Genomic DNA, 19,102 nt, shown 5'->3' with positions numbered 1-19,102 from the left:
CAACTAGCTTTGTGACACTAAATAATTAGTTTTAACATTGTTTTCTTACCTGCAAAATGAGGAAGTTAAGCTAAATGAACCCTAAAACTTCTTCCATCTGCAAAACTGCACCATTTTGATAATAAACTATACATTTCACGCCATCCATTAAAAGATTTTAAAATTCAAATACAAGTATTCCCTATTTATACACAGCTTAACAGGATTTAATTTTAAAATCACCTTTTGAACCTTAAAAAGTCTTGATCCACAGAGAAGTTTCATACAAAGTGGTCAGGTTCTCAAGCTAACCTACAAACTGATTTAAACCATAGCACCTCTGAAGTATAAAAAGTATTAGTATTTCTAATTGTCATGTCTAAAAATGTTTTCAGTGCGAAAATGCATTTGGAGTTCCAATGTAGAATTCAGGACAAACCTCCCAAATGCACAGATTAGTGACTCCTACTTTCTTTGCCACTACCACTACTCGCCCTTCCCACAAGGTGGCACTGAGAACAAAGATTATGTAGCTCTAAAGGCACCAATACAGGCTCCTATGGATTGAGGAAAAAGGTCTAGTATGTGGCCACTGAAAAGGAAGATGCAGGTAGAATAAGGGGCTTCCATATGTTACACTTCCTGTCTCCACTGGCTCTCCGTCGTACTTGTGTTTTCTCTATAGGGTCAAAGATTGATGACCCCACAAGGAAAGCCATCGAAACTACAGATATTGTCCATTATCAAGTATCCATTATGTTTCAACCTCTCTATATAAAGCACTTTCTGTATTTTACTTAGTTTAATATACACACAAACTTTTGATTTAGGAATTATAACCTCGATTTTATAAATCACACAGAGAGTATGATGATGACTTAGCTAGTAATCAAGTCTGGTCCCCTCTTCCTCTTTAGAATTTGCCTAGCAAAATCTGAACCCTGGATAAACCATCCATCCATATTTTCCATGCCTATACCTGTGCATCTGCATAGCACTGCAGGGGAAAAAAAGGGAGGAATCACACAACCAGACTGATATCACTAAAAACTCATTTTTCTTTTCACTGCACTATTTTACAACTTTTCTTCTATCTGCAGACCTACCACCTAAATGTTCAATAGATTAATTACCTTACCTCAAATTTCATTTAAAGAACTCTCTCGTTTTCTCTCTACCAAATCTTTATAAAGCATCTTCCTCTTTCTTCTTACAAGGAGAAAGTACACCTCTTCCTATCACATGTCCATTCCTTCCTACCTTCTCAAGTATATCCCTCTTTGGATTTCTATTTGATCTCAGACTTCAGCAATCTCTCCCTCTTCACTAAATCAGCCTAGATTAATATAGGGTTGCTGCATAGTGAAATGTGAATGATGAGCTTAGAGCTGTGTGTAGAGGAGGGTGGGGTGAGAGTGGTTCCATCTCTCATCTTATTAACAAAACAAAATTTAAATAACTTCCCGATTCTATGTTGCCCTCAAGTTTTCACTCCATTTCTCTGTTTCTCTGCACAGCCAAACTTCTCTGAAACATTACCTATTCATTTTCACCTCCCCCTCCCCTTTAACACAGCAAAAGCTACTCAAGTGAATCTGCTCTGGTCAAGGTCACCAAGTATATACAGCCAACTCTAGTGCTCACTTCTGTAATCTTCACCTTATTCATCCTCTCAGTAGTACTGCACACAGTAACTGCATCCTCCTTGAAACACTTTGTCCCATGTTTTGATCTCCTCACTTCATCTTCCATTTTTCCTTACTTTTCTTTGGCCGTTCCTTCTCAGTCTCCTTTGCTGGCTCCTTTTCCATTACTTAATTTCTAAATCTTGAAGCTCCTCTGGATGAAGTTCTGGGCCTTCTGCTCATCTCTCTCTAGGTGATCTGGCATTCTCATGCTTAAACTGTACTGACAAGTCCTAAAACTTTATATTTAGTCCAGACCCCTAGGTAGCATCTCTACTTGTCTTATAGGCATTTCAAACTGAAAATGACTTCAGTTTTAAGCATGTTTTTCTCCTTCAAACCTGTTCCTCTCCCAGTCTTCCCCATCTTCACCTTCTCAAAATAGTCTTCCCTGGTTCTCCCGTTATTATTTATTACAGCATTAAGAACCTTCCCTTTACATAACTTCTCATATGTGTAATTTACTTGTTTGATGTCCATAAACTCCCTGGGCTGGTGCCACATCTGTTTTATTCACCATTTTACCTATTGCCTAGCTTAGGACCTGGTACAGAATATGCACTCAAATTATTTGTTCAAGAAATGAAGTGTCAACCAAACATACATAAATTAGAACTGTATATAAATTTATTATTACTGTTATGTTCTTTCAAGTTTTCACTTTCTAAAACTATATCCCAGTTTATATGCCTCATATTTCCCCTAAGTTATCTTAATCTATATTACCTGAGGTGTTCGTTGTAATTCATATAAACTGAGTTCCCATGTTTTGCTTAATGGTTGAGTTCCGTTTGTCTGCACAGCCTGAGACATTGCTAGGAATAAAGAAGAGAGAAAACCAATTTTAGTATCTGAAAGGGAAGTAAATCTCAAAACTAATTTTTAGACATTGTAAATCCTGAGAGTAAAACCAACAGAAATTACACATTGGCTCCTCAAGAACGAAGAAGAAGAAAAGTTCAAGAATCTTTCCATTTATAAATACAAGCTACTTGAGAGCAAGAAGTTATCACTGATCTCTGAATGCCTAACAGCTCGCACACAGAGAATGCTTAATTATTACTGATGTATAGGAAACTCTCTTCACCCAAAATAAGAAGTATCTTTCTGAAACTGGCAGTCATGGAACTTAGAACTGTCAGGAAAATCTCAGACTCTTCAGCATGGCCATCTAGTCCAACTTTTGCCAAAGATACAAAATCTACTTTAAAGCACTTTAAGCCACAGGTCATTCTGCCTCTACTTTCACAGCTCCACTCATGAAAAATCCCCTTTCTAATAAGTCAGCTTATCTCCTCCTAATGATGAGCCCAAAACTGCTTCCTATTCACCTTACAGCTGTCCTCTGGAGGCAAACTGACTAAGTCGAATAATTTTTCTACAAAACAGTCTTTCAAATATTTGGACACTGTTATCATATTCCACCTGATTTTTCTTTACTTCTGGCTAAATGTCCTAGTTCTTCCTACTGCTCACCATGTGACACAATTTCAAGGTCTCCTCACCACTGTGACTTTCCTCTTGTTATGAATGAACAACGTACAGCCAACTTCTCTGCCTGTCTTTGAATAGGGGGACGAGATCTAGTATACATGTAAGGAAGATGGTCTTAGACAACTAACTCCTCTAGGGCAAAGGAAGAGGCTCCAATCATTCAAGTATTCAGTAAACATCTATTATTGGCCAAGCAGAATTGCTCTAGGTCCTTGCCTCAGAATTCAAAGCCTATAAACAAAGAAACGTGTGTAAACAGCTAAACTACAAACTGACAAGATCGAGTCTAAGCAACCATATGGAAAAAACAATATGGAATTAGAGAAGGATCAGGAAATTTAAGGAGTCAGGGAAGGCTTAAATGGAGATTAAACAGCCTTAAAAAAAATACTACACTGGGATGGGAGTAAAAAAGAAACAGGGTTCCAGGCAAAGTCGAGCAACATGTATGTAGGTATGAGTCTGGAAGCCACTGGAAGTTTTAAACAAGAGATGACATGATCAAATAGTTTCAAAGAAATTCAAGCAGTATGTAGAAGACAGAATAGAAAGCAACTAGCAGTAAAAAGAACAATGAGGAGGCTGTTAAAAAACCTCAGTGATGTTAACTATCTGAACCAAAGCAGCAAAGCACAGACAGAGAGAAAGAATCAGACAGATCACTACATGATACATACAACACTGGTCTAAGAGGGAAGGGTCAAATAAGATTTTAGGAAAGCAACCATCCTTTACTGAGATAGAACACAGAAGGAAGGTGTGGGTTAGAAGAGAAGTGGAGCTGCTACACACACTGAGTTCCAGTTATTTAATGGAGCACTGAGGGAGGTAGAGTTGTCCAGTAGATAGTGAGAAAGAAAAATATCACACTTGCCTAAAGACACAACTTGCACAATCACAGTATGGCATATATTCTACACTGGCACATAAACAATGAAGGACATGATCTATTTGTATCCAGGATGCTGAATTTCCCACTTTTAGCAGCTACCATTTAAAAGTACCTGCTCTTAGACTTCCCTGTTGGCACAATGGTTAAGAATCTGCCTGCCAATGCAGGGGACACGGGTTCGGGCCCTGGTCCGGAAAGATCATACATGCTGCCGAGCAACTAAGTCCGTGCACCACAACTACTGAGCCTGCACTCTAGAGCCCGGGAGCCAAAACTGCTGAGCCCATGCGCCACAACTACTGAAGCCCACGCGCGTAGAGCCCGTGTTCCACAACAAGAGAAGTCACCGCAATGAGAAGCCCGCGCACCGCAACAAAGACCCAACGCAGCCAAAAATAATTAATTTAAAAAAAAACCCTGCTCTCAAGAACCCACCCAATGAGCAATTAACTTACTTTGCTTTTATAAGTAAAAGCACTTCACTGAAATTTAACCTAAATTCTAGCCCCCTCTAAAATTCAATATACATTGTCTCTTCAAAACAGCTACATTTCCACATGAAGTTTCTCCCTTGTGCAAGCAAAAATTTGAAATATGTTCAAATTTTTCAAATGTGAGTGAGTCATGGCTTTTGTTTATAATTTTGAGGCTGTCCACTGAGTCTACCTTGAAGACTCACTCATTTTGCTTATCAGAACCAGTGGACTCCCAAACAAGCAAACATTCCTTGAATCTTCTGTGCTTGAAATACAATTATCTTTCAGCTCCATCATGGTTCCTGATCAGTGTCCCAACAGTAGCCTGAAATCTGAGCAATTTTTCACAGAGCTCTGGTCACTAATCTAGCTGAGTTTGTTATCCTATGATTAGTAGCCTGTGGTTCTTTGAGTATCTCCCTGAGTGTGGGAATCACAAATTGAAAGAACTTTGTGACAGAAAACTTCTCCTTCATGAAATACTGTCTTTTCTCTATCATTCAATCTTCAGAGGATCAAATGATGGCACAGACTCTACTAATTGCTATCTAGTCAAACTGATGGATACAAGAGACCCAACAGACCAGTATCTGCTCTCTGGAGCAAAAAACTTTGCCATAAGCCTCTCTAAAAAGCCTTCATGAAGAGATTAACTAAAATAGAGATCACTTTGTTTAATGTAGGAGGACTTTCTCCTTCATTTCTGTACTCTGGGGTTAAAGGTTAACATTTCTGTACTCTAGGGGCTAAATCATGGTCGCTAGCCACCATTCATTCATTCATTCATTCATTTATGGCTACATTGGGTCTTCGTTACTGTGTGCGGGCTTTCTCTAGTTGTGACAAGTAGGGGCTACTCTTCATTGCAGTGCACAGGCTTCTCACTGCGGTGGCTTCTCTTGTCGCGGAGCACGGGCTCTAGGCATGCGGGCTTCAGTAGTTGTGGCTCACGGGCTCTAGAGCGCAGGCTCAGTAGCTGTGGCGCACAGGCTTCATTGCTCCACGGCATGTGGGATCTTCCCAGACGAGGGCTCGAATCCATGTCCCCTGCGTCGACAGGCAGATTCTTAACCACTGCTCCACCAGGGAAGCCCCCCTAGCCACCATTTTATAAGCATCACTTGATCTTATTGTATGTAGTTTGTGTATTGATGTGGGTTTCTCTACATCTACGATACAAACTTCTCCTGACAGAACTCCTGCCCCTATATACACTCTTATTATAATCCTAGTTATTCTGCTTACCAGGCTAGATGGCACAATTTCTCCAAGGATGTTTATAATTACCTTAGCTATTATTGGTAATTTTGGACATGTCAAAGATAATACAACTAAAAGAAGCTCTAGAAAAGAAAGGGGAAAAAGTACCAAATACACAATGGGCAGTCTTTTTGACTGGTATGCTGAGGCCTCAAAATTAAACCCAAACTTCAAAGTAGCATCCCTTTAAAGTTCTCTAGCAAAGACCAAAGAAAATAAGCATTCAAACTGCCCTCCTTATGCATCCAACATTATCCTGTTTTAGCATCACCACCTTTACCTATATTCCCTCTGTTCCCCTCTACTGCCACTCCTAGAATCCTAAGTGAAATATCCTTTCCTCAAGGTCTTCCCCCAAGAAAACAACCAATGACCCATACCCACTTAAGACTGCTACAATGGTAGGTAAACCAATGGAAACTAAGTTAAGGTACAGTTTAGGGCTAACAGTCACAATAAAAGACTTTCCAAAACCAAAAGGCAGACAGACTAATGGCTGCTACTGAATTTCATTCTATTAAGAAACTGTCCAGGAATCCCAGGCTTATATTAATGATTCCATTTACTTGTAGCCCCTCAGATGGATAAAAATAGTTGAAAAGTGGCTGGAAAAAAGAAAAAAAAAAAACCTTGCAAAACGTTCAACAGGGACTAGAGAAATCAAGAAAACCACGGTGATAAATAAAGCCTTTTCTGGTGCCCTTCCTTTAAAACTTAGACTAAAATTCTAGGCTGCAAACAAGGAATGGACCAATAAATAGGAGACATAAGAAACTGGCTTCAAGGTGTTCAACCTGTATTGTGGGATAGACCCAAGAGGCAATGTAAAAAGAACCTGCCCCCTCTTTTTCTTAATAGGCTAAAATCTAAAATACAGGATTTAAAAAAAAGTGGAACAGAAAATTGCAAATTTGGATGATTTCCAACACAGAGCTGAAAGAAAATGTTAGAAGACCTTTAGAAAACTGACAAACTACAAACTAAAACAAACATATGATCCTTCAGATAAAAAAAAAAAAAAATCAAAGATCCTTCAGCCTCTAAGTTTTAACGACCTATTCATAAAGATACTGGCAGATACAGCAATCAGAAAAATATCTGGAAGAGGCACTGCTCCATATTAGCAAATAAAGCGTGGTGTGTGTGTGTGCGTGCACGCACGTGTGTGTGTGTGTAAAGAACAATGGCCCCAAATCTACCGATGATGCTGCTCTGAAGTTGACTCTAGAATTCACTGATTCAAAGTGAACTACCTTTAAATACAGCTCCCCTGTAGATACATGTACCACTATTTCTACCATAAATCCTACAATAGCATAATGAATTTATCGAAGAACTAAAACTACTAAGATAGGAGGAATTTCTAAGACTTCTAAATCCTAACCCATGTCTCAACACTGTTACCCTGGGGTCAACTATAAACAGAACACTCCTTTCATCTGTATCTAGAAAGCTTCCCCAGAAAATTAATAGGAACTGTCAAATGAAATATTCTCCTAAATATATATATATTTTTTTAAAGTCTTCTTTCTAGAGATGCCAGTTCTCCTGAACACAGCCAAATTATATCCGATTTGGATATTTGTATTCCTGTGGCAACTAAGATTCAGGAAGTAATTCACAAGTTAGTTGTAGTTCCAGAACTTCCTGGTATCATCATTTGGAAAACTAGGATCTACACGAGTTTTAAAAATTTTCCAGTCTTTCTGTTTGAATCTGTATTACAATCAATCATATGTTCCCTGATAGTTAGAGTCTTAAATGCTACTGCATGGATGCCATCTTATCAGATAATACAGCAGGTAATCCTAGACCAAAAAAAAGGATACAGTCTTGCTGGTCACCAAAACTGCTATCTTAATTTTTAAGAACATGTCAGCAGTGTAAATCTGAACAATAGTGACCTCTACTGTGACCTGGCCAAGGAGGGTCAAAAGGTGATCTGAGAATGAAAAATGCCGGTTTTTGCCTCAAGACACAATCTACATATACAGAGGAAGCTGTAAATTCTACTCTGGCCTAAAGCACATTATCTACATGTATTTAGGAAGCTCAAGTTTCTACTTTTGGCAGTTACTGAACAGATAAGCTCTCTAGAATTAGTTCCTCTTTGCTTTAGGTCAATATATTTTTTCATTTAAATTTAACCTAAATTCTACCCTTCCCCCAAATCATGTATAACCTTTCCTCTTCTTTGGTTTAGTGAGAAGCTGCATTTCTGTCTGCAGCTCACTCTTGCCCAAGCCAAGAATGTAAAAGACATTTAGCTTCTGTTTTTCGGATGGGAATAAATTGTGATTTTGATGACTGGTATTTGGGAGTCATCTATGTATACAGACAGAGCAACGAAAAAGGAAAGGAACAAGAATGGATGGCCTAGGTAATAATTATAATCTGAAAGGATGGAGAGTAGAGTTGAAGCCAGCAAAGAAGGGAAATTAGGTGTCAGACAAAGTAATCTTAGGGATTCTTTCCAGCAACAGGAATGTGCTTCCCAGTTGACTACTGCCTGAAGATCCCTGCAGCACAATGGAAGATCTAGGTCTACCTGTGGCCCAATACCCACCTAAATTATACTTCTGAATAAAAGATACCCCCAACAAAACAGAAATGTTTCTTGCACAAAGTAGGCACTCAAATTTGTGGAGAGAATGTTAGCATTATAGTTTGGACAAGATAACTTTAGTAGCACTGACAGAAACAGAAAATAGATCTTGAGGAAAGATCTAGTCACAGCTAAATTTTGAAAGCTCACGGCTTCAATAACCAAAGGGGAAACAGCAATAGGATATTCAGAATGCTCTTTTAAGGACCACAAATACCTGGCACTCATGCTGACTTTCCACATCTTCGCATATGGTAGATCACAAAGTCCTTTTGTGGAGGCTCAATGTGGTTTCAAAAGCTTTTTCAATACAACACCCTCAAGAAGTGACTACCCACAAAGCAAAGAGCAGAGCAGGCAAAAGAGACGAAAACTCCTATGCATTCTACACAAAAAGATTTAGTAAGCGTACCTTTTTTTAAACAAGAAAAAGGTTAGACTTTCATTTCCAGTTCTGCATGTAAGTTACCATTCAGTCCTAACAAGTAAAAAAGCTGAACAGACTGAAAAATCAACTACTCTTCTGGGATCCATAAGCGAGAGGAGGACACAAGGCAAATCACTGCCCCAAAACTGAAGAGACAGAATACAGGGAATCTCAACATATCTGAGCAGACTGAGGCACTGAAACCGCAGTAGCAAGCAGTGTCAGATAGGAAACTCTTGAACTATAACTGAAAAATGGTTGGAGGAAGCTCAGTGTGGACAAGTCTGAGAGTTAAAAACTCCAGGAGGATCCAGTCACAGGGAGGCCCCCACAATACTGTGAAATCTACCTCCAGCAGCCCAACCAGATTCCCACACTAATTATCAGAGAAAACTCCCCTCATGCTTCCAGCAGAGGAAGGGGAAAAGGAACCATTTCTAAATATGCCAGAGCATTCTAGTTCTTCGTAACAAGTCCTGCCCTCAGGGAAAATTAGTTAACCAGAACCTAACCTGCTGGGATATTACCAGAACCTAAGTGAACTGGAGAAGGGAAATACCCAACTCCAGTCCATTCTAGTCTTCCTGTCCCACCTAAAAGGGGTTAGAAAAAAACTAAGAACCACTAGCGAAGTTCACAGCCCAGAGACATAGGCTCTGAGACCAATTACAGGACTACAGAACCCTTGCCCTCCCCCTACACCTCACCACCACATTACTAAAGGCCTTTTTGCAGCAGTTCCTTTTACCCAGTACATCATGTCCGGCTCTAGAAAAAATTACTAGGCATACCAAAAGACAAAAACACAATTTGAGAGACAAAGCAAGCATCAGAACCAGATATGGCAGGGACACTGGAATTATCAGACCAGAAATTTAAAATAACTATGAATAATATGCTAAGGGCTCTAAAGGATAAAGACCACAGAAGAACAGATGGCCAATGTATGCAGAGAGATGGAAATCCTAAGAAAGAACTAAAAAGAAATGAGAGCTCAAAAACTCTGTAACAGCCATAAAGAATGCCTTTGATGGTCTTATTAGTAGCCTGCCTACCGCTAAAGAAAGTATCTCTAAGTCAGAGGATGTACCAGTAGAACCCTCAAAAACTGAAAAGCAAAAAGAACAAAGACTGAGAAAAACAGAACAAAATATCCAAGGACTGTGGAATATCTACAAAAGATGTAACATACATGTAATGGGGATACTAGGAAGAGAAGAGAGAAAGGAACAGAAGAAATATTTGAAACAATAATGACTGAGAATTAATTTCCCCAAATTAATGTCAGATAATCAAACCACAAATCCGGGAAGCTCCAAGAATACCCTGCAGAATAAATGTCAAAAAAACCACACCTCAGCATATCATTTTCAAATTACAGATATTCAAAGACAATGAAAAGATCCTGAAGAAGCCAGAGGAAGAGGTTATACTTACTTGAGTAGAAAAAAAGGGATGCAAAGTACGAAGTATTTTCTGTACTTTGAACTTACTTGTATGCATTAGAGCTGCTTACATGTCTATCCCACTGACTTAAATAATTTGACACATCTTAATATTTTCTCCTACACCTAGAAATGAGCCTGCTTTTCAATAAAAGTTAAATAAATGAGGGAAGACATTTAGAAAGGAAAAAAAAATGAACCTTAAATAATACATAAATGGAAAGAATTTCCTAATGCTGATCTTTTATGATTTAACTAGGAATCTTCAACGCGGGGTATGCATGTGTACTCCTGAGCTACACAAAAGGCTATAAGTCTTCGATACTTTGAAAGGAATTTAATTTCCAGATTATCAATTTTCCTGAAGTATTTTTACCAAAATTGATCTGCCCTGACAAAAGGCCTATGTATCTGGGTAGGTCCCTCTCCCTACCCCAATCCTTTCATAAGATTACATATCATTTACTCACTCATTCAAATACTGATTATCCATTGCACCCCATGCACTGTACAAGGTGCTAAGAATGATAGCAGTAAACACAAGTATGTACACAATAAAGTAAAAATTCTTAAGTTCTAAATAAGAGATACAAAAAAGGGCATTGGTTTAGATAATCAAGAAGAGAAAAGGAGCTATTAAAAACAGAGGATCAAGGAAAGACTTCAAAGGAACAGACATGTAGGAAAGACAGAAAGGTCAGTGTGACAGGTAAGTAAATGGGAAAATACACAGAACTAAAGAAGGGGCCATGATGGTGATCTTCCCAAGAATCAAATGGGGTTAAGCTGAGGGGCAAAAGCCACACTGGAATGGGTTAAAAAGGAAAGCAAAATTGACACTATAGGGGCTTCCCTGGTGGCGCAGTGGTTGAGAGTCCGCCTGTCGATGCGGGGGACACGGGTTCGTGACCCGGTCCGGGAGGATCCCACATGCCGCGGAGCGGCTGGGCCCGTGGGCCATGGCTGCTGAGCCTGCGCGTCGGGAGCCTGTGCTCCGCAACGGGAGAGACCACCACAGTGAGAGGCCCGCGTACCGCAAAAAAAAAAAAAAAAGGACTTGTTCATGAAAGCAAAATTTAGTAACCTGATACAGCTAATCCAATAGCTAAATTTCTGACATAATCAAAAGGGGAAAAAACGTTAGAAAATGCACATACATAGATATAAAACATATTTTTAAATTAGATTATTAGGGAATGCTATATTCATCTTTACACACTTAAGAAATTCAACTATTCCTAATTAAAAGTCTTAGAAAGTTAGAAATAAATGGAAATATCCTTAACTTGATGAAAATACGCCAGAAGCCCCAAAGTTAAAACTTTTGAAGATTCCTATTAAAAAGTCAGGAGCAAAACACGACTGCCCTACAACATTCTGCTGGAAGTCCTAAATTATGCCACCACAAAAAAAAAAAAAAAGAGACACACATACACACACACACAGTGGAAGAAGAAATGACAAAATTATCAGCTGCAGATAATATCGCTACCTGGAACGTCCAGTAGCATCAAATGAAAAACTACTAGACCTAAAAAAAAAAAAAAGGGCAGTAACATGTTTGGCTTGAGGAGAGAAAACCAGGCCAAAAAGCCACAGGTTTCCTATAAACCAGGAATAACCACTTAGAAATGTACTTTTTAATAGCTCCCATTCACAACCATTCACAATGGCAACAAAAACTATGAAATATTTAGGAGTAAATTTCAAAAAATATTGACCAGACAAAACTCTACAACTTAACTGAAGGCCATTAAAGAAGACCTAAATTGGATAAACATATAAATCCAATGTAAGGCAATCCCAATCAAAATATCAATAGATAAAGTGATTCTAAGGTTCACTTAGAAGATGCACAAGAACACCCAGGATATTTTAAAAGAGAAAAATAATCAGTGAGGCTTACCTTACATCTAACAATAAAGCCTAATAAAAAGCAACACTATGGTCCGAAGAAAAGACGAATGAATTAATGAACAAAGATGAATGAAATAATGCACAAAACAGAGGGTTCAAAAGCATGTGAATTTATGTAATTTAGGATACTTTAAATCAGAGGGATAACAAAAGTTTTAAGTTTTTTGAATTAAATCAGATGTACCTACACAGATAAATAAAAAAATTCTAGAAGGATTAAACATTTTTTAAAAACTATATGAAAGAGCTAGAAGAGGGTAGAATGTCTTCATATGATTGGGATTAGGAAGGCAGTCTAAGCAAGATGCAATATCCAGAAGGCTTTAAAAATAGTTCACATTTCACCTCATAAAAGTTTTAAACTTATATACAAAAAACAACAAAAGATATAAGCACATTTAAAAATAAACAACTGACACGGAGAAAATATTTGCAACATACATAATAAACAAAGCCCAAAATCCATAATACACAACGAATCTTCCCCCAGGTCAATTTAAAAGACAACTCAATATAGGCAAAATGATAAATGGGTAATTAACAGAGGAATACAAGTGGCCAACAGAACTACATTGTGCTTAACTTCACTACAAATCACTAAATTGCAAATCAAGACAATGTTATCTACATATGCTCTATTTTTTGTCTGCAATACTGACAAAAATTAATTTGACTGATAATACTGGGTGTTAAAAGGGTGTGCAGAAACAGGAATTCTCAAATCACTGGAAGTGTACAGTGGCATGGTTTTGGGGACAGAGCAATTTGGCATTTAAGGCATAACTGCGGTTTTTGGCATTAAGAATGTACTCTTTGAAATGGAAACTGGTTGAATCAAGCTATACACGACTGTTACAGAAATCCCTATGGAAATGCATTCCCTACTTTTCACTTTATTACCTTTCACCAACATACAATTAACTTACTGGTTGATGTCATTTTATCCACATTCTTTATAAGTCTAATAGTAGACACATCAGCTTTTAGAACTTTAGTACAACATGTATTTTAACACACGAAGGCAACCTTAAACTACAAAATAATCACATTCGTTTATCCTTCAAACAATTTAATAAAATTAACTTGTGAATCAAAAGTCAGTATCTGAAAAATAGATGCCAATGAAAGAATACACCAAAAGAACTGTCTGCTCTTTGGCCAAATCAAAAAATAAGACTCACTGTACGGTACTGGTTGAACCATCACCACTCAGAGCAGCCTATATCTGTCAAAATTTTTAATGCACCGAAGTTTTGACCTCATAATGGTTCTCTTAGGAAATCTACCTGACAAAAATTCTCATACAGGTATGCAATAAATATATATACATCAAGAGTCATCACAGCATTGTAACAGCAAAAAATCATGTACATATATATTTGTTTATCAATGGGAATATGGCCAATTAGAATATATCCATAGTACAAAATACTATGTAACTATACACACTGACATGGAATTCAACATATGTATACCTCATACATTAAGTTAAAAACAAAAGCAAGTTGTAGAGCAAAATGTATAATGTGATCGACCTCTTTTAAGCAATTAAAAAGGAAATCCAAATCCAAATTCCGTGTTTTAGCCACATTTGCCATCTTTATCAATCTTGGCAACGCATTCTAATTTTAGAATCTTTTCAGTAGCCCATCCTTCTACCTGGAACAGAATGCTCTCTTCTTCCACTATATTCCCACAGCTAGCTCTTTCATGCATTCTAACAAAATTCTAACTTTGTCATTCTCTCAAGTCTTCCCTTGTTTGTTTGTTTTTCACCATTACACTTTTATAGCCTCTAAGCTCCTTGAAAGCAGGGTAGTTACCTATCTTATTCACCACAATATTCCCAGTACCTTGCAATGTGCCTAGCGTATAATAGTTAATAAGTATTTGCTGAACAACTCAACAATGGTGATGACTACATAAAGAAAGGAGCTCAAATTAGGCAACCTTAACATTGCATATTTTCATGACTAAAAAAAAAAGTCAATTCAAATTAACATGAGAAAAGATAAAACAAAAAGGAAGATTTATCAGTTGGTCTATTTTCTATGTGCAGAGAAAATAGTTCTATGTTTCTGCATGGTGAGGGCTTTCTAAGCAAAGAAATCTGTCCTTCAAAGGACAAGCTTTGAAAACTTATAGATAAGAGATTCACCTCTCTAGGATATGTGTTTATATTTCAGGGTGGGACAGCTGTGAGACTATAGAGACATTCCAGGGGTTGTAAATTCTGAGACTCGTCTAATTTTCCCCCCAGAAGCATTCATTTAATAGTCCAAAGATTAAGAATCTAGGATCTTCCCCTTCCGTAACCAAAGAAAATTTGTTTTTATTTGGGAGCAAAGGTCTCTCTCCCTCTCTCAGAAGGAGAGCTGGGCAACTGGTATACAAGCACCTAGAATCAAATTTTGGGGATTCATCACCTACTAAACGAACATCCCATTCTCACTGCATCACTCTAGGGGTGAAGAACTGGGGCAAAAGGGAACTGATGTGGTTACTACTGTAAAATCTATCCTGGCCCCAGAAATTTTGTCTACTTTCAGGATAATATGAACAAATATAGATATCAAAATTTTATCATTCTAACAGAATTTGATTGGTAAAACATATCCTGTAACTCAGGCTTTAGGAAGAGTGACAAATTTTTTTAAATGAATATACAAATTATTTTGTCATTAATCCCCAACTTAGAAACTAAAATTTCCACTTTAAGTTTTTCCATTAAAAACATATCATACTTAAGTTACATGTCTAAACTATTGGAAAATTTGTATTTGTATACTAATTCAATTACATTATGGATTAGTCTTTTGAAGACTCATCTAGGGACTTAGACACTAATCATAACATCGTCTCACATAAATATTCTCTTAATAGTACCTAGCAAAGTAATGTAAAGGATCCCCAAAGTGCCATTTTTATCCCACCTCTCATCTATAATCCTCAAATTGGCTGAGGGGAGTATTAAAAACCCATAGTCTAGTCTATAGACGTTAGATGTGGCAAATAGCAGGTTTCACATGAAAAAACTAAGGACAATACTAATACAGATTCCATTAAACTCTTTGAGACCTCCAAGACCCTCAAATTCCTTGACTGGGCCATGCATTTGCTCCGAAGATCATTCTCTGGCTCCCCTAGAAGGAAAAACAGATCCACTAAACCATAAATTCTTCAAGCATAGAGTCAGAGAACTTCATATTTTAGGGATATCCTTGTTATAGTACAACAAATGAGACAACTAGAAAGCAGAGTGTTTTTGGAACTGGATCAACCTGAGTTTGCATGCTAACGCTGGCTGTTACTGGCTATAGATCCACAAGCATCTCAGTCTCTCAATGCTTTTTTTTTTTTAATCTGCAAAATGACAAAACTTTTCAGTGTCATTGGTAAAGCTGAATGAGATGTTCATATAAAATGTCTGGCATTTTATAAATGATAACCCATAAAACTGAAAAGATATAATTTCCTTTATTTCAATAAATAGGAATTATTATTTCTTAGGCCCCCAATATGTAAAAGACTAGGGGAAAAAATGACTTAGCTACCCCCTAACTTATTAAAAATAAAAATTTTTACATAAAACCCCTTTCAGAAATAATAATTTTATTATTTTAGAAAGGAACTCAAGAATGCTTGATCATGTGCCTCATGTGATTAAAAAAAGAAAATCAATCAACAGGCTTATTTGTTCCCAAGACTACTTATTTAAGGCCTTTTCTATAACAAACAGAAGTTGCCAGAAAGGGCAGATATCTTTGTCAGTTGTTTACTGCTAGTCACCTGTATGTAACTGAATACTAAGAGTAGTTCCTGGAAGCTTAAGGGAAAGAAAGAAGTATTAGATAGAGACATTTCTGGCTCAAATCCCATTAGAAACTTATGAATTCTTTATAAAAGGGACACTAGGTGACATAAAGAAGGGCATCTTTAACCACAGCTTTGAAGAACATTTAGAGGCATTCAAATGGATGTTTCTTGAATTATCTTTCTCTTTCCCCAAACACAAATATAATCGAGAAGATTAATATAGGCCAGGTACACTGCTGTCTGATCATTAAGGATACAGGGCTAAAGTGTAGGGAATCTATACGGTCTTTACACTTTGGTCAGACTCCTAATAAACCAACGTGTCAAGTCTCAAAGACTCCCTGACACATGCTGGGTCATAAAAAACTCGTAACTCCATTCTCAATAAAAGCCTCAAGTGTACATTTTCTGTAGTACAGGTGAAAGAAAAATTCTTATCAAACAGCAGATACACAGGCAAAAGGGCTGACACTGTGTTGTAAAGTTTTAGGACTCTAAATTGTACTCTCACCAGAGTGTAGCTATTCAAAGTAGCCACCAGGGAGATTCCAGAATGAATAAAAACACTCTTCCCCAAAAAAGAGCTTTAAATGTAACTTATTTTGAGCTAAAACCTCAAAGTTCTGCGCCTAAAAATGTTTACCAGTTGTTTTAATCATAAAAATTACCTGGTCTATTCAGAGTATTTGAAATAGAACTACAGTCTAACGTGCTTGAGCTATAAATATACCCCCACAAAAGAACAAAGAGTTAACAAAGAGTTAAGGTATATGAAGTTACTTATAGAAATGTCCATTCATACCTTGAAGAAAGATTGATGTATTAGTTTCCTGCAACTGCTGAAATAAATTACCACAAGTTTTGTGGTTTAAAACAACAGAAAATTCTCTCGCTCAGTCCTGGAGGCCAAAAATCCTAAATCAATATCACTGGGCCAAAATCAAGGTGCTGGCAGGGCTGTGCATCCTCCAGAGATCTTATGGGAGAATCTGTTCCTTGTCTCTTCCAGATTGGAGTAACTGCTGGCATTCTTTGACTTGTGGCCACAACATGCCAATCTTTGCCTCTGTGGTCACATTGCCTCCTCCTCTCCTGCATGTAAACTCTCTCTGCCTCTCACTTACAAGGACAAATGTAATAACATTTAGAGCTCACCCAGATAATCCAGGGTAATCTCTTTATATCAAAATTTTTAACTTAATGACATCTGCACAGACCCCCACCCCCAAATAAAGTAACATCACAGATTCCCGGGATTCAGATGTGGGTATCTTTGGAGGGTCCATTTTTCAGCCTACCACAACTGCCAAAAGTAAAAGTAACTATATAACTAACTCCTCACAGTCAATACTTCTGTCTTTATCCTGTATATGATTTGTTTCCTTAATTTGTTTTTTAAACTGTGAACCATGTATCAGAAAATACAATCACTTTAAAATTTCTTAGATTATCCCATTTTCCTATAAAGCATTTTTCTTCATTTGTTTGAGATTTATTTCTCTACTATGAAACAAAAACTATGAAACTCTTTTTTTGTAACAAGAAATTTATCTTTTTCTTCCATAGTTATTGCCATCTCTGAACATAAAGTAAATAAAGGTCACATCAAATTAACTCTCCCAACCTTTAGCATTTTTCTTTTCCTCTTGCATTACATTATACAACATGTGAATGAGCAAACGATTTGTTCCTTAATTAAAACACTGCTTGCTCACAGGATACAGGTGTTAGAAATTTATTCAAGACTAGGCAAACCAGGGTGCAATAATTCTGAGTAAGCAATCCAACTGCCATCATAACATTGCCTGCAATAGGCATCACCTCATAAAAGCCACTCACAGCAGTTTAATCTAACGCTACAGCTGTAAGACAGACATTAATTTCTGTAAGTTTCTAAAAACACAAAGAAAGTGTTCTTTATTGGAAAAGTTGTCATTGTACTAAACATCTGGAATAAAAAGCTAAATTACTTTTGGTAACCCAATAGCTTTATTTTAAAAGGTAATATAATCACTTCCTAATTGGATTATATCTTTCCACGCTGTGGAACACAAAGCAGGAACCTTTCAAAGGTGATTTTACCATATCTTCATTATCCAGTCTTAATTAAGTTTCTGAGTACTACTGGTAACAGACAATGTTTTCTGGTCTCTATATAAAATTAAGTTATAGTTACAGGAAAAATAAACGTTTTAAGATTTTTTTAAAGCATTTAAAATGCAGATCTAGATAATTTAGTGTGACCTGTGCCCTCCTATAATACTTCTCATCACTATCTCATCTTCTCAAACACTACTCCTTCACTTTCCCCACCCCCACAGATTCTTTCTTTCTTTTTTTTTTTTTTTGCGGTACGCGGACCTCTCACTGCTGTGGCCTCTCCCGTTGCGGAGCACAGGCTCTGGACGCGCAGGCTCAGCGGCCATGGCTCACGGGCCCAGCCGCTCCGCGGCACGTGGGATCCTCCCGGACCGGGGCACAAACCCGCGTCCCCTGCATCGGCAGGCAGACTCTCAAACCACTGCGCCACCAGGGAAGCCCCCACAGATACTTTAATGGCCCAATTCAGTCTCTCCCCAAGACTTCAGAAAGCACCTATCAAGGGCTATTAATAGCCAACACCAGTTATATCAGCAGCAGCCTGGTTTCCCTTCTGTCCCTCTGCCTACCCATATGAGACACTAACAGACCGATCCATAATGAAAAACAGTTGAGTTCAAAAGTTTAGGAAACATTTGAGAGCTACCACAGCACATGATGGAAATGAGACCCTCCATGAGTTTACTGGCTAGTGGGCCCTGAACATATTTTCAACACAGTTTGATAAATGCTACAAGAGCACAAAGAAACCTGGAGAAAGACATTCCTCCTTGGAGGAGGAGAGTTGACAGTTAAGTGGAAGTTAACCAACTGAGGAAAGGAAAGCAGTCCTGAAGGACCAACATAAAGCAAAGGCACAACTCAGCATGGTGTTTGTGAAACTCCAAGTAGTTCACCATTAAATTGGTGATAAGAGGGAGAAAGGGAGTGGCACAGAGTGAGGCTGAAGAATTAAACTGCGGGTGAGACCAGGGAGGCCCAATATGACATGCAAAGGTGTCAGGAG

General features: G+C 37.8%; 1 protein-coding gene across 2 annotated transcripts in view; it reads right to left on the bottom strand.

Annotated features, from left to right (window-relative positions):
* Positions 1 to 19,102, bottom strand: part of RNF2 (ring finger protein 2) — a 67,638-nt gene that overhangs the window by 23,830 nt on the left and 24,706 nt on the right. For both annotated transcript variants that reach the window (XM_082673527.1, XM_082673526.1), the window contains exon 2: positions 2,391 to 2,479. In XM_082673527.1, the coding sequence (XP_082529653.1) occupies positions 2,391 to 2,477 (87 nt within the window). In that variant the 5' untranslated portion in view covers positions 2,478 to 2,479. The remainder of the gene's footprint in view (positions 1 to 2,390; positions 2,480 to 19,102) is intronic.

Source organism: Grampus griseus, assembly GCF_964374135.1.
Source record: "Grampus griseus genome assembly, chromosome: 1".
Classification (NCBI taxonomy): domain Eukaryota; kingdom Metazoa; phylum Chordata; class Mammalia; order Artiodactyla; family Delphinidae; genus Grampus; species Grampus griseus.
The sequence above is the reverse complement of the archived record's forward strand: the minus strand, read 5'-3'. Positions and strand labels throughout refer to the sequence as shown.